At 39.6% G+C, this 17468-nt stretch overlaps 1 protein-coding gene across 5 annotated transcripts in view; it reads left to right on the forward strand.

Moving 5' to 3' along the window:
* The first annotated feature begins 2622 nt into the window (after positions 1–2622).
* LOC134527244 (F-box/WD repeat-containing protein 7-like) overlaps positions 2623–17468 on the forward strand; it is a 280392-nt gene continuing 265546 nt past the window's right edge. The window contains exons 1-2 of one of the 5 annotated variants that reach the window (XM_063359745.1): positions 2627–2696; positions 15177–15347. Coding sequence is in view for 1 of the 5 variants with exons in the window: in XM_063359744.1 (XP_063215814.1) it covers positions 15545–15692 (148 nt within the window). In the remaining 4 variants the exon portion in view is untranslated. The other 4 variants (XM_063359747.1, XM_063359748.1, XM_063359746.1 and 1 more) reach the window with 4 other exon arrangements.

Below are 17468 nucleotides of genomic sequence, written 5' to 3' on the forward strand. Positions count from 1 at the left end.
CTGGACAATTCGTTCTTTGGACATAAGAAACCTTGATATATATCATTGGTAGTGAATATCAACTTAAATAATGTTAATATTTCTGCCAGCAGTTTATTCAATGTTAAGATACAAAAGCTTCTTAAATTGCACAATTTTGCTCCTTCAAATCCACATTTTTCCGGGGAAGGACCCTCGCACGCGCTCTTCAGTTTTGGGGTTTGGTGATAAATTAGACTGTGGCGACCACCCTCCCCCCCTCCAAAAACAAAAGTCTAGATCCGCCCCTGGCCCCATGGCACTCCCCTGTGGTACATACTCCATGTCACCACTCCCTCTTCCTACCATTAATTTCATATTAAGTGATCTAGTAATTTTGCACGGAAAAATTTTCTTACAGTCCTGTCATTTATAATTATTAAATGAAGTAAAAAAATTAAACTGCACTCTAAAGCTGTCTGGCCTACTATTTAACCATGTCCCTTTCCATCAGGTGTAATTCTTAAGAATGGTAACTCTTGAGTAACATGGTAAATGATCACTATGTGAAAGGTTTGCTAGGTTAACTAGGATCTGTAATTCTGAAAAAATGGTAGCTCTAAGTGAAAGATTTATTAGTGTACAATAGTAACACAATTATTTTTTAAAAGTAATTAATTCTTTAAAATATATTTATTTTCCTGTTTAAAATCTTTCATTTTAATCCTTACTCAACTTATTTACCAAAAACTAATGGTCTCGAAAATTACCACATATTGTCGTATGCTGGTCGACTAGTCCCTGACAATGCTGCTGTTCTGCCGGCTACTCAGGGTTCGGAAGAGGGGGGTTCGGGCCACATGGCTGAGGGACTTATTCTCCAGAGATGAAATGAGAACAACTCAACTAACGTTTGATGGTCCTTTATACTCAAGGCGCTGAACACTTTACATGAGGCTGCCGCATTTCCTCCTGTGACTATTTCTATGTGGGTCGAAACCCGGTTCCGCGCACTAATCTGGTTAAGAAAATTACGGGACGTCCCGCCCGTGACGACTATTACTCCCGCAGTAAGGAATATAATTCTTATGACCCGCGCGCGATAGGATGTCTGTCTGACGGTATTGCACACTGGTCAGAATGAAATGAACAGTACAGAATCTATGACGGCGAATGACCAGTTTGAAAAAAATGAACCGCGACTCGCCAAAATAGAGAGCAGAACACACGTGCATGAAAATAATATGATGAGATCTCGCGACTGAATATGGAATTAACAAGCTCGACTGCAAAGTTGACAAAAACGTCTCCGCACGGCAAAAGTCTAAAACCACTGCTAATACCACGCCCGCTTTTCTCACCGTCCCGGAGCGGCGTCACCAACATGTCCGTCGCCTCTCGTGCCGGGTCCACGACTGCCCTCCCACTAGCGCGGAGCGATGACACTCGCGTGACCGCTGTCTGCCAAGTCCTGGCGACGACTAACTCCCTCTTCCCTGCTGCGCCTGAGTGCCCGCGTCTACCCCCCTTCTCTGTGAGCCCGCGGAACACGCTGATTGGTCACAGGCGGAAGCCACAGCCTTAGCGCCCGGTGAACAATTAAAACATATACAAATACACAACCCTTCAATACAAATATAATTATAATAAAAATATACGCAAAATATATACAAAAAATGTAAAACAAAATATATTTGTAATAAAATAATAAGTCAAATCCTGTAAAGAAACACGTCACACGTCACCGTCACTTGCGTCGCACAACACATGCAAGAGATGGCGCTGGCGAGGCATAACGGCCTGAAGGAGCCGGGAAGACACTTGGGTTGACGTCAAATGCCCCCCCTCCGACGAGGCCGTTATGTTCGGCAGCGCCACTCATTTACCCGCATGGATGTGATGCACTGGGCCGCTGTACTGGAGCACTAACCTGGTGTGTCCGGCATCGTCGTGGTGTCTGTGCGGAGCATACCTGTTGCCATGGGGGCGGCCGAGGTGGGCGGCAGCGGCGGCGTCGCGTCGCCTCCAGCGTCAGGCAACGGCGTGCTCCCGGTGGCACGCGTGGCAGGCGGCGGCGTGCCCCCGGTGGCGCGCGTGGCAGGCAGCAGTGGTGTGTCTGCGCCTTCTGCATCAGGCGGCGGCGTGCCCCCGGTGGCACGTGTGGCAGGCGGCGGCGTGCCCCAGGTGGCACGCGTGGCGGGCGGTGGTGGTGTGGCGGCGCCTTCAGCGGCAGGTGTCTGCGCGCCCCAGGTGGCACGCGTGGCGGGCGGTGGTGGTGTGGCAGTGTCTTCAGCGGCACGTGTGGTGGGTGTAGGTGGCACTGGGTCGACTGTGAATGGCTCGACAGGTGGCTGATTCCCTTGAGAGTGTTGCAAAAATGTGTAAAGTTGTACACAGTAGGTCCGAAAGGGTTTTAAAGAGTCGTATGTGTGGATAGTTTATACTTTAAACTTATCTTGTTTTTTGTGCTTGAAATCCTCCGTTTGCTTTCTATTTAATATAATAAAATTTAATTCTATTGATAATCAGGGTAGTTTTAAGATGATATTACAGCATACAATATATTTTATTAATTAGTTTAATTGATCTTTATTATAATTATAACATTTTAACTAACTATCGATAGTGCTTGGGGTTTACTCACTTGGTGTCGCCTGCGTAACCAATTGTTATTGGTAATCCTGTTTATTGTAATTATAAATTGTAAAATTGAAGCTGTAGCTATGGATTGCTAACACGTAAGTTGAACAATTGTATAATAATGATTTAGCATTTTGTTTGGTAATTGTTATTATGTAAATGGAACAGATTAATTTTCACAAATTTTTGAATATCTCTTTTTTTGTTTGTTTGTATAACAAGTGATTATTGTGTAAATGAATGGAAGGTCTTACAAGAATTTATAGATTTAGATTAGTTTTTTAAAATCTATTTAAAATATCTGAGTATAAATTTTAATTTTTATACTTCGTTGGTTATCTACACACATGGTTACATCGTTTAACTAATAATTTAATATTGTAAGTTTATAGCAGTATAGTATATAATTTTAGAATTATGAAGAAAACCTTTGATCCTGCGGATTGGCTAATGTAACTCGGCATTTGAAATGTAAGTTTGTGAGGTGTTATGTGAATTGACTCACACAAGTATGTCTCTAAAGGCCCTGCTTCATTTGAGTTCTCCAAACCTCTGCCCACGGAACACTGCTCAGGATGAAGCTGTATCTGTTTGTCACTCGTCCGGCAGTTGGTTGAATGATTCTGATTCTCTCATAGCAGTGGATAGAGTTTCACAACTGTCCGACTATTCAGAAATGTCACTAACATGAACCTCACAGAATTTCTCGGTGTTAGTAGTTTTTGTGGTTAGTGGTTTTCCTATAGTAGATGCTTTTCCTAAAAAAAAAAATTTAAAAAAGGCCCAATAAAGTAGTGCTACTTTTTGTTCTGAAAAACACAGGTATTTAAATGTTGCGTAAATATTCTAACCAATTATTCACACCATTTTATAGTATTTGAAATTAAGCTAACCATACCAATCGTTCACATGATTTAAATGTATTTTAAATTTAGCTAACATAACCTATCAAACTATCCACAGTTTTTAAAAGTAATATTGATGTAGCTAACATAATCACATGTTGAAATGGTAAACTACTGATAAATATTTTAAGAATCACAATGCCATCGCAAAGAATGAATCAAAAACGTATAATCATCTTAAACCTCCAGCCTGCAGCTGGGTCAGCAAAGTAGGTAAAATGCTGTCACACTGCCATTACCCTTCCTTCACTCTATTCCATTCTTATCGTCTTTCCTGCACTCATTTAATGATCTGCTAAAGACCACTTCCTTCTTGGACTGCGTTCTAAAAAAAATTCAGTTAAAATTTTTTTTTGGAATGATGATGTTCTTCAGAATTACTGAAATACACAACAAAAAACATTATTTCTGAGTTACCAAAAATCCTTAGCATGATTCATGCACACATTGTTTGTCAGAAAAAAATAATTCCAAAATTTCTAAAATTACTCACAGTTACATAAATGTGTATGTATGGAAAGTTTGTTGAATATTCAACTTGCATGTACAGATTTCAATATAGTGGAATCGCCTTATGACCTAAATTATCTTGCAAAAAATTAAATTATTTAACTCAAATTTCAAAAAAACTACTTTTAATATAATGCCCCCACATGAATAATACAAAGTGTTAAATGTAAAGGCAAGAAAAAAATATTCCATAAGGTAATTCACTTATAAGGAAAACCAGCAACCTTAATTGGTCAGGCAGATATTGGAGTAAGGTATGCTGACAATACATCGTGACGGAGATGCACGAGTGAAGAAAATTAATCATTGCAGCTCTGTTTCAAGTGTGTTTCCTACAAATGGGTCGCCACACACACAGACCTATACTGCACTGGTGGATAGTATACATTTGGTGTCAGTTTCACAGCAACTTTTGTTTTATTTTGTGTGCTCCCTGAAAGTGCAGTGGCAATAGTGAAGTATTACTGCTCTATGAATGTAAACTGTCATTTTCTATTCCCTATCAGCCCATGCTAAGCAGTAAAAAAAATACACTCAAATTCACATACCAGTAATGTAAGTAGCTAAAACCTTTTAAAAAAATTGGTTTTGGAACAACTCCTTTATCATGTAAAGTTTCTGTTAGTTTTTGTTAAATGTGTCTTTTTTATTTTATCTAGTTGCCGAGTTTGCTAAAGGGTCAATCTAGATATGATGTGGTCCAAAAGAAAAATTATTTGTAGCTTCATCAATAGAAAAAATTTGATATTTTGTGCCTTTTTAACATTAGTTTAAAATGGGCACAATTAAATTTTTATTCTAGCTGGTTTGATTATGGCAACCATTTTGTTGCCATAATGCACGACAATTTTTACATTTACAAGGGTTTACCTAAATTACCATATCTTAGCTTTGGTAGGTCATAGCATGATGAAACAAAATCTGAGGTATTAAGCACATTATATACTACTATTCTGATCATAAACCATCCTTCTAAAATCACTCAATCTTACCAACTTTGAAGGTTGAACTTCTGCCTTACAATTGCTAACATTTGCATTTTCATAATTTTTTTTCTTCAGAATGAAGACAGTATGTGTTGGGCTTCAAAATATTTTTGGAAGTACTTATGTAATAGTAGTGTAAACACAAATTATTTGAAGTGTGAGACTTCACTACTTTTTATTTTAAAACTTCTAAAATTGAGTTTTTTCATATTTTTGCTTACTTTATGGCTTAATATATTGTGGGCAGTTATCTAAAAATCTGAAATTTTCACACAATTAAGTCTCCTGTTAAAACTTTGACTTTGACTTCATAAGTTACATCCTGTTGAGAACTCGTAAAAAAAATTCAAATATACCTATTTGCATAAATAAAAGCAATTCTAATAACTGTATATATTTTCTTAATTAAATTTAATAAAATGCTGTAAGTACTGAACTAAATCATAAAAAGTATGATTACATATTACATTAAAGTTTGATGTCAAAAAAAATAAACACTGTGTACAAAATATGAAGCACAATAATCCATTTATATCATATTTATAAATAGACAATATGTTTGTTTTGATATTACAAATTATGATTTAAGTACTATTTTAATTTGTTCACCATATCTTATTTTCTATGTCTGTTAAACAGCATTGAAATTTCATCAAATAATGATGCTGGAATATTGTGTGAACGTCCAGTTGCTGTGGATAGTTCTGATGGTCTGAGCTTTCTCAACACATTCTTAAGAGGCACCTACACTCTGTCTGCACATGACATCTTAAATGACGTTCTAGGTCTAACTGGCTTGTAAAATTTTACGTAAATGTCATTGTTCACAAAATTAACTTCCTCAATGACTCCTAGCCACCACTGTTCATCATACACACAGGCAACAATGTAATTGTTCTGAAGATTCAGGGGTACAGACTTGGTTGAAACTGGAAGATCCTCATACTCTTCTGATTTGTATGTTGCATAGCATCTCATTATAATCTCAGTGAGTGGAGCCAAACTGTGAAATTTCCGTGTTCCTTAGAGCCGTTGGCAGTTGTTAAACTTAGGTTTGAGCTCTTCTTGTCGAGCAGTAATTTCCTCTTCTTTAACAAATATATATTTTATACCTTTAATTGTCTGTGAACATATCTTCAGGGGAAAGAATGTGTTCCTTTACTGTTCTTTGAAGACTCGCCTTTCTTACTTCCTTTTTTGTCGTTCCTCCGACACCATTACAGGCATTTTTTCCATTTGATGTTGCGAACAAATTCCACTCTGCACTAAGGCCAAAATCATTCTTATGGTGACATTCATAAAATTCCTTTTATTTTTATACTGACTTGATGATCATCTGAGAAGTAAATATTATGTTGAACCCAAGGAACAGTGTCTTTTAAGTGTTTCATAAGATGAGGTTAAAATGTATGAACTGTTGTTTATGGTCCAAATGATCACTGATTACACCAACACATTGGGTTAGAAACTCATTGTTTTCTTTGTAATAATATACAAAGGATGAACAGTTGCTTGGTGATTTACCCAGTGGTAGCTCTGAATCTTGTCTTGGATAAAAAATGTAAAGTTTTCTGCGAAGTCTGCAAGAACAATGCACTCTTGTTTCCATAAGTTTCTCCTTTTCTCTCAGGTATTGACTTTGAATCTTTGATATAAAATGATGAGTTGTAAGTGAATCAAGTTTTTCAATAAGGGACTGAAAGAATTCTTTTTTTTGGCTGAATCACAGTTATCATTTCAACTCTATCTGTTGTGGTCCATTGTTGAAAAATTATGTAGTCTGTAATGGCTTCTCTTTCTTCAAATTCATAAATGGAGATACTAGGGCTTAATTTCCTGGACATTTAACACATTTGCCCATCATACAGTTTTAACTATTCATATCACAAATGAGTATGGCAAGAAGGTCTTTGTAGTCTTTCATAAGCTTTTCACCATCTACCATTAGCTTAACATTCTGATGATAAGTACAACACTTAAACATTGTTTTTTCCCAATGATCTGGCTGTGACACACCACTTAGGTCTGAATTCTATGAATTTTGATCTTCCAATTTTTCATTTTGGATGTTTATTCTTAAATTCCACAAACAATTCATTCCTATTGCACAGCACCAGCCTTTTCTGCTTTTGACATTTCATTTTATTTATTTTCACAGATAATAGTCCTTTTTTCTGGGACAAAGACGTCTGTATTCATCACTTTCATAGAATTCACGGACTGTAGTAACCACCTCTGATTGAATGCCAAAACCCTTTTTCTTTCCCAACTGGGATAGAATCTCCTGATCTTTCATTAGGTCTCTTGTCAGTTTTACCAAGCACTCTGATACATTGAACTCTTCAGCTATTCTTAGTCGACCCCATGAATATGGAAGTAAACTAATTATTTTCACTTGCACTTCTTTTTCTGCAACAGCACATTTTTCCTTAAGTTTCATGATTAATTCTTCAAACTCTTCTACAAGCTCTACTCTTACTACTCTGTTTTCCTTCACTTCATCAAAAGATTCCTTAAGATTTCTTTTCAACACATTTGAAACTTTACAAATCTTGTCAGCTATTGCTTGTGGTTTATGTACACCCATTTTCATTATTTTGGATGCTGGCAAAACCCCTAACTGAGTAGGTACATACATTGTCCACTTTTTCCAAATTTTCACTCGTAGGAATAAAGTCTGCACATTTGTCCCCTGTTCCATCATTTGCTAATGGTAGAAAAATATTTTTGTAGCATGTAGGACACAAGGTCTTACCAGGCACATGCAGTAAATTGTAGTTTGTTCTTTATGCATATGTTCAGGAAGTATTTCCCTCAGTCCTTTTGTGATTGCCTTATAATGCATTTTTAAAGGATCACTGCAATACCGGCCAAATATATGATGATATTTAACAAGATACTTAATCTTATGATACATACAGACTTAACTTCACTAGAAACTCTGGAAAATATTAGCTGTTGCTGAACTAAACTCACTGATTTTCTTTAATTCCTGTTGCACTGAACCATAAACACATTTGTGGCATTGTTCATTTGTTAAATGTCCTATTGAACACTCTTTCTCCACACTGAAAAACAAAATCCATGCATGGAAACACAAACCACCTTTCCTATACCAGAGCTGCTGGCAGACTAACAAGCAGACCATACCAGAGCAAGTCCGTGCCTATTGAGACCTGCGCACTTCAAACACTTGGCAAACATCTCAGGCATAGGCCTACTTTTAAATGTTCTGAGTTCAGAAACTCTTTTCAATTACATAGTAAAAGCCAATTTTAATATATTTGCTTTTAAAAAAATTATTTCAGTTTATTATTCTTTTCATTGTTGCAAAAAAATGCAATTTTACACAAGTTTGGAAGGCTGTAACTTATGAACCAGTTGAATCTCAAAGTCAAAGTTTTAACAGGAGACTTAATTGTGTGAAAATTTCAGATTTTTAGATACCTGCCCACCAGAGATATTAAGCTGTAAAGTAAGCAAAAATATAAAAAAACTCATTTTTACAAGCTTGTAAAAAAAGTAGCAAAGTCTCACACTCCAAATAATTTGTGTTTACACTACTATAACATAAGTACTTCCAAATATTTTGAAGCCCAACTGCCTTCATTCTTAAATAAAATTATGAAAATGCAAATGTTTGCAATTGTAAGGCAGAAGTTCAACTTTCAAATTTGGTAAGATTGAGTGAGTTTAGAAAGATGGTTTATGATCAGAATTGTAGTATTTAATGTGCTTAACACCTCAGATTTTTTTTCATCATGCTATGACCTACCAAAGCTAAGATATGGCAATATAGGTAAACCCTTGTAAATGTAAAAATTGTTGTGTGCCATTGGAACAAAATGGCTGTCAAAATCAAACCATTGAACAAATTTAATTGTGCCAGTTTTAAACTGTCTGTTCAGGCCAGGTGTAAATGTTGAATTTGAATTTCCCGCCTGCAGAGTTGGAATCGTGACGCTGCTGCTCCCACGCCATCTTGTGACCAGTTCGTTTTCGTTTTGTTTTCGCTTCGGTAAGTCGGCCATGTGCGACAGTAGAAGTTTGTGATTATTAGTAATTATACAGTCCATTATGTCGATTGAGCCCAGACATTTGGTCCTCCGGGCCGGATTCAAGATCCTACAACATTAATTGTTAGTCGTTTACGTGTTTTCGTCTCGTCTTGTGTCGTCTTTCGGTCGCGTGCGTTGTGCCGGCTTTGTGCGCCGTGGAATCGTGGTTGTATTACTTGGATAATTTAAGGAGGCACATCAACATCGAAACAAAAAATATATATAGATTTGGAGAAGAAAACGTGTTTTGTTTTTATTATAATAATATATATGTACATGTACTGACATGGTGATGAAGCTGTGACGTCAACACTTGCAGTACGAGTTATATCGATTGTTCGAGATGGCGACCAATCGATCGTATTTGTGTGGTCGTTCACTTCCATTGGTTTACGTTTTTGCACGTGTTCTTATCTCGTGCACGTCATGTCTGAAAAGGCAGAAGTTCTCATTAGCAGACTGGAGCGAGCTGAGAACAGATTACAATAAGCCGCAGCCTTGGCCAACATGTTTGAGACCGACAACTCAATCCACCTGCCGAGATCTACTAGACCTAAAACTTGGTTTTGAACAGGATCACCTGACACTCGAATTGACGTGCAAGGACAAACCACATTTTGACCTCGCCAAGCACACAAATAGGTTAGATGAATTTTATGACCGCTACTATGTCATAATGTCAATCCTTGACAATGCAGTATGTGATTCAAAACAGACTCAGGTCTCCAAAGGTTCTTCACCTGCACCGCGAGTGTCACTACCTTCAATTAAGCTACCATGTTTTGCAGGTAAAATAGCCTGTTGGACCAACTTCGCTAACTTGTTTCAAACACTTATTCTCGATAATCGTGACCTGTCAAATGTGGAGCGGTTCGCATACTTAGGGCTATCCTTTGAGGGCGAGGCCCTGTCATTAGTGCAGTCACTGCCATTGACAGGTGACAATTTTGAGGTGGCATGGACATTATTGGGGAGAAGATACAATAACCGGCGGTTTATAATATCACATCACCTAGATGCCATATTGCAGGATTCTGTTGCCACCTTGACCTCAGTGGTTACCTTGCGTAGTTTTCTATCTACAATTGGAGAGAATGTGGCAGCTTTGCAAGGACTAGGACTACCGATAGATCAGTGGGACCTATTATTGCTTCATCTGTTTGAGAAGCGTCTTGGCCCCATCATACTGTGAAAAGATGCCTGTCGTCACTTTCATGTAGTCATTGTCCTTCTCGCCATCATTCCTTGCTGCATTTTGAAAGCACTGAACATCGGCAGAAAGAGGTCAGCAACGAGCCACCTTATGAGGTTGTGGTGGACAGTGACACACCTTCTACATCGGTCCTGTCCGCATTCTCCGGAGGATCTACTTACACCACAGTGTTGCTCTCCACAGCATTGGTGGAAGCTTAAGACACATCGGGAGCCTTTCAGCAACTCAGAGTACTATTGGACTCTGGAAGCCAAGCCAACTTCATCTCTGAGAGTGCTGTTAATCGATTAGGGCTTTGTTGACGAAGGACATTGCAGCCTCTTCAGGGTATTTCCCAAACATCACTCACGATAGCACGTGGAGTTGTTTATCAGACCTAATGGACAGAAAGGGCCTAACTTCTCAACAGAAATGCTATTCCTTCCTGACTTAACAGGTCTTATCTCATCATCACCATTGCAAACAAACAATTGGCATCATCTAAACCATTTGAGGTTAGCAGACCCTTCATATGCTTTTCCCGATTCTGTTGACTTGCTGATAAGCGCAGAACTGATTCCAAATATCTTGACAGGGAGGAAACTAGAGGGCCCTCCTGGCACTCCTGTTGCCTTAGAATCAAGCTTTGGATGGTTACTTATGGGTAGAGTAACAAACACCACTGAAACTCTCTCGCCCACTTTAAAATTACATCCCTAATTGTTTCTTCTTGTAATGAGACTAGATGCTGCTGTATAACGCTTGTGGCAGCTGGAGGATCTGCCAGATGTCAAGCTCACTCCCACACTAGACGAAAAGGAGTGTGAAAACATTTTTAGCCAAACATGCACCCGACTTGAAACCGGTAGATATGTTGTCACATTGCCCTACAAGACCACCGATCCAGACCTAGGGGATTCGCACAGTTCAGCGCTTCGTCGCTTTCAGTCCTTAGAGCGCCGTTTGAATCGACAACCAGAAGTGAAAAAACAATATGTGGATTTCATGGATGATTACCTAGCCAGTGTCACATGCGTCCTATTGGTTCTCATGAGGTTCCTGCCAAATCATACTTCATCCCTCATCATTGTGTTCAGAAACCTAGTAGCACTACCACTAAATTAAGGGTAGTCTTTGATGCGTCTGCTAAGACCAACTCAGGATATTCGCTCAACGACACATTGTTAACCGGACCTAAGCTACAATGTGACATTGTGAATGTATTGCTGCATTTTCGGATTCCCACAATTGTATTTACCGCTGACATCAAACAGATGTACCGTCAAATTTTGGTACATCTCGACCACAGAAATTATCAGTGTATCCTGTGGCGAGCAGGTGAGGATCAACCAGTACAGACATACAAATTGAATACTGTTACCTATGGCATTTGTTCGGCTCCCTACCTGGCTCTACGCACACTACATCAGCTGGCTGAGGATGAAGGGGGAGATCTCCCGTTAGCTGCTAAGGCTCTGTTACAAAACACTTATGTTGATGACATTGTCACAGGGACCAATGATTTACAGTCAGCTCGAAGGCTGAGGAAAGACCTCCAACAGTTACTTTCGCGTGGTGGTTTTCAACTGCGGAAGTTCGCCAGCAACTCTACTGAACTCCTCAATGACCTACCTCCAGAAGCTGTACTACACCCTTCTGAGACATATTCTTTTGATGATAGGTCCTCTGTAAAGGTCTTAGGGTTACACTGGAATCCGATTCAGGATACCTTTTCATACACCTTCCAATTTCGATCACTTGTACTCACGAAGCGGGGGATTTTGTCCGAAATAGCTCGTATTTTCAATCCGTTGGGGTGGTTGTCTCCTTTGATGCTTCTAGCCAAGCACCTGATGCAATGCCTGTGGTCAGTAAACATTGGATGGGATAGTCCTGTTCCATCCGACATTGCAGAAAAATGGGAAATTATAAGAAGTGAGCTGTCTTCGTGTTCTGCCATTGCCATTCCTCGCTGCATCAACAAGCATCATCCTCAGGCCCTTATCGAACTACATGGCTTTGCTGATAGCTCTGAGAAGGGATATGCTGCAGTTGTGTACCTGCGCCTGGTGTCTGCCTCAGGTGTAATTTCAACCCAGTTGTTACTTGCAAAATCCAAGGTTGCCCCTTTGAAACGAGTGACTCTCCCTCATCTTGAATTATGTGCAGCTCTCCTCTTGGCACGTTGCCTACATACTCTGATCGAAGCGTACTCCCCTGAGTTGCCAATGAGAGAAGTATACGCTTGGACTGACTCATCAGTTGTTTTGGCCTGGATCCAAGCGTCCCCACATCAATGGAAAACCTTTGTGGCCAATAGGGTAAGCAAAGTTCAAGACTGCTGGCGTCATGTTTCTAGCGCAGACAATCCTGCTGACTGTGCATCGCGTGGCCTTACTCCTGCACAATTAGTAAGTACAGCATCCACTTTGGTGGTCCGGCCCTCCTTGGCTTCGTCAGCCCAAAGAAAACTGTCCTGTCTCCCCGACCACGATATCTGAGGAAGCCCAGTCTGAGAAACGTTCGTTTGTGGTTCTTCACACTGTCATAGAGTCATCTCCGTTAGCTACGTTAATGGACAAATTCTCCTGCCTGTGTAAAGTAGAAAGAATAGTGACTTGGTGTCTTCGATTTAGCTATAATGCACGTCCGAACCGTACAAGAATTCTAGGTCCACTACAAGCTAAGGAAGTGCAATCTGCATTTAAGACCTTGATCAAGGAAACACAAACTGACTTCGCTGAGGTATTTGCCACTCTCTCACGCAACCAGTTATGCACTCCTGCCATTCAGGGTTTGACACCCTTTGTGGGTAGTGATGGTATTCTACGGGTGGGCGGTCGGCTTCAGAATTCTGCCTTACTGTCGGATCAGAAACATCCCATACTACTTCCTAAGAACAGTCGCCTAGCTGTTCTCCTCATTGACAAGCTCCACCAGGAATTCCTGCACCCAGGCGCTCTTACGGTACAGTCACTGCTCCAGCAAGAGTTTTGGATAATAGGTGCCAGGAATTTAATTCGCCGGCGCTTGAAAGCGTGCCTAAAATGCTTCAGAACTCGTCCAAAGAGTGTTTCACCTGTCATGGCTAGTTTGCCAGCATCTAGAGTGTCTCAGGTAAACCCTTTCTCCACACCGGTGTTGATTATGGTGGCCCCTTGCCCATTACCATGGCCAAGGTAAGAAAACCTTGAATTCTCTCAGCATATATCTGCCTGTTTGTGTGCTTTACCACTAAGGCCATACATATTGAACTTGCATCTGACCTATCTACTGATGCCTTCCTCGCTGCTTTTCGACGCTTCATTGCACGACGAGGACACTATGCCCACATATATAGTGACTGTGGCACCAATTTTGTTGGTGCAAATCGTAAATTGACTGATCTTGCATACCTGCCAACTTTGGCCAGTCAAAAAGCGGGAGGTTTTTTAGTGAAATTGGGGGGGGGGGGGGGGGGGGGGGGGTGGCGGGAAAATTTTTGTTTATTTTGTAAATTTTGAAAATAGTTTTTAAGAGTAAACCAGCATGATTAGCACAAGCAATATAAAAATTGTGTTCTAAAATAAAATACGTTAACAAACACTCTGCTTTTGTCACACTATCTTCTTTCCGACTTGTCACGAAAAACGTCTAATTTCTGGTTTGATGCCATAGCATTGACGGCATGTTTCTTCGTATTTATATGCTTCACAATGTCGCCCTTTCCGGCATGCGAAACGGAAAAATCACAACGACACAAAGAACAAAATGCAGCATGTTTACTTTTCCTCGATTGCAAAATACACGGAAATTCGTCACTAAATGTCTTCTTGTACACAGCAAGATACTTCACTGTAGGCTTACTTAGCGCCATTTCTATTAAATCCCTATTCCGGAGTAGGCCTACAACTAAACAACGCATATAAAATACTCATCACGCAACTGCTTCCACAAAATAATATTTTGATGAATACACAGTTGAATAAATTCGAAGACAATGCTACCTCTACACTTCGTCTGTGAGCACAGACGCGAACAAAGGCGAATTTGTTCGGGGACGAAAAAACAATTCACACATAGCCGGCTGACAAACGGAAGCGAATTTGGGCACGAATGTAAACAGTGGTATCATAAACTCATTATTAATCCACTCCGTCTTTATTTCAAGCCAACACCACCGAAAATACAGTTTACAATGTTGACAAAACACGCCATCTTGGAAAACAAACGAAACCTTTTTGTGGTTGGCTAATAAACACCAATGACGAACGTGTACCAATACAGCTCCCATAATTATCGTAAATAACTACGTTTCTTTCTTAAAAGTACGCTTAACCAAGCGTTTTAGCCGACAATTGTGGGCATTTAGGTTATTAAAATAACTACACGTTATGGTACAAACCGTAGTTACTATACGATTGTACGGAATAATGGTACAAATATTTTAATTCTATAAATTTATTGCATTAAAAACTTCAAGAGAAACAGAACCAAAAAACGGGAGATTTGAATGAAAAATCGGGAGGGCGGGAGAAAGGGTACAAAATCGGGAGTCTCCCGCCTAAAGCGGGAGGGTTGGCAGGTCTGATCTTGCAAGTTTTCTGGCTGATGCCACCACGAAGAAATTCTTTGTTGAGACTGCAGCTCCCAAAGGGGCAACCTGGCATTTAAATCCACCCGCTGCTCCACACTTTGGCGGATTATGGGAGGCAGGGATTAAGAGTGTGAAATCCCTTCTACTGAAGTCTGTAGGACTGCAACTGCTCACCTATGAAGAACTATGCACCGTTTTGGCTCAGGTGGAAGTATCCCTAAATTCCCAACCTCTGTGCGCACTGTCAGCGGATCCCAATGACACATCTGCATTGACCCCAAATCATTTCCTAACCTTTGGGCCTCCACAAGTGCTCCCAGATAACGACACTACTTCGACTCCTGTGAACAGGTTACAGCGATGGTCACTGGTCCAGCAAATCCATCAATCGTTTTGAAAGCGATGGCACCAGGAATACCTGCATCGCCTCCAACAGAAGAAAAAATGGATCAGTAGAGACAAGAATGTGACCGAAGGACAGCTAGTGCTCATCAAGGACTCAAACCTGCCCTCACTGCGTTGGTGGGTAGCCAGAATTGTTAAGGTGTATCCTGGCAAGGATGGAGTCGTGTGTGTCGCAGAGGTTCGCACTCCTCACGGCACATTCACCCGACCTGTAGTGAAATTGTGTCCCCTCCCCATTCAGTAACTCTTGGGGATGGAGTTGGTGGTCTGTACATAGTGTGACTAGTGTTTATTGTTCATAACTTTGTTTTGAAATGTGGACACTTCAAGGTGGGCGGGATGTTCAGGCCAGGCCGGGTGTAAATGTTGAATTTGAATTTCCCGCCTGCAGCGTTGGAATCGTGACGCTGCTGCTCCCACGCCATCTTGTGACCAGTTCATTTTCGTTTTGTTTTCGCTTCGGTAAGTTGGCCGTGCGCTACAGTAGAAGTTTGTGATTATTAGTAATTATACAGTCCATTATGTCGATTGAGCCCAGACACTGTCAATACATAATGTTAACTTGGCACAAATGACCAAATTTTCTAAAATGGCCGAGCAACTAGAGCTGGACCACTTGATATGGATTGACCCTAAACTGATTATTTTCATAGGCACACGAAATGTTTTTTTAAAAACATACTGCACCAAATTTAAGGTTTAATTCATCAGCAACATTTTAATCCATGTTGGCTCTTTAAATGCTACAGATGGAAATGTATTTACACATGTGTGGTCGAAGTAGTGATTTACCCTTGTGACTTACTTTCGATGCCATAAGATGTCATCCATAAACACAGCATAAATGTACTCCAGCCTTATGTGCATGGTAATTAGCCTTGCAGTTCTCTTAACAGCTGTTTACAATCAAGATAATGAATGAATGGTTACATACCAAGCCAGTCTCTGACATTTTGCTTATATCACTTTCATATTTGTTTTACTACTATGAAACAAATAGTTGGTCCAATGAATGATTAACAATTAAGACAAGAGACAGTATAGTTTAACCGATTTCTTTGGCTGAAGGATTTACCATCCCAATTATCCCGAATACGGTTTACAATTATGTAGATGTGGACTACATCTTTTAGCATCAATTATTGCGAATGTTTCTAATGCACTGATAATATGTTTTGACTGGCTTGCTGATAAGCCATTCTACATAATCATAACAGAACCATGTCACCAACTTGTTTATGCTTATTAAAATTAACATGAACCTCTTTGATTCCATCATCTCTCAGGTTTTCACACACTTAATCACTTTCTTTCACATCTGTAATCTCCAAAATTATGTAGTTACATGGAGATAGGAATTGTTTTTGCTTTCCCTGTCATGAGTTAATAAGGCAACAAATTCTTTATAAAAATCTCTTTCTTTCTGGTTAACTACATCATTTATAGCTTATATCATTCACAGCTCAGCTCTCTTAGCTAGCTTACTGTGATTTTTATTTGCTGTCAGAACATCTCATTTGAACATCCAGACTATCTTCCCCTTTTCTAAGATCTTTGCTATTCCATGCTTCAGAAGGACTTCATAAGTACTAAAAAGCAACCAACATCAGCACCTCTCGGCATATTAATTTTTTTGTGGACTGTACTACACGGTTATCCTGTGCACTATAACTTTTAAACAAGAAACTTTTGAACCACAATATTTAGATACTCACTAGTCTTGTCAGTAAATTTTTTTTTTTCAAGCTAATGTTTAGCAACTTTCTATTGTTTCTAATTGTACTTGGTTTGAGCTTTCCAACAATATCTAAATTAATTAATTAATTAATTAAGAGCCACTTTTATTTTTTTCACTTAATTTCCACTCTTGTTGCTAAACTTGATTTATTTTTAACATCTCGTCCACAAATCCATTCAAGGTGAAGTATAGGTACAGTTTTGTCTCTCTGTAGACAGATATCACGTACAGATATTAAGATTGCAATAAAGAGCTGTAACCATTATTTCAATCAAGCATGATCCAGGTTGGTCTTTTAGACCCATACTGCACCATAATTGCTAAGGAGTATGCAAGATATAAAATTGTGAGGCGGTGCACAAGCCGTGGTGTCCCAGCCTTCTGTACCGTGTGAGACAACATAGCGGTAGACTATTGGACTCATGATAAGAACCCAGGTTTGAATCCTGATCCACACATGTTTGAATTTAGTCAACTGAGTCTTATTTTGTCATAATCAC

This window comes from Bacillus rossius, chromosome 1 (genome assembly GCF_032445375.1).
Source record: "Bacillus rossius redtenbacheri isolate Brsri chromosome 1, Brsri_v3, whole genome shotgun sequence".
Lineage (NCBI taxonomy): Eukaryota > Metazoa > Arthropoda > Insecta > Phasmatodea > Bacillidae > Bacillus > Bacillus rossius.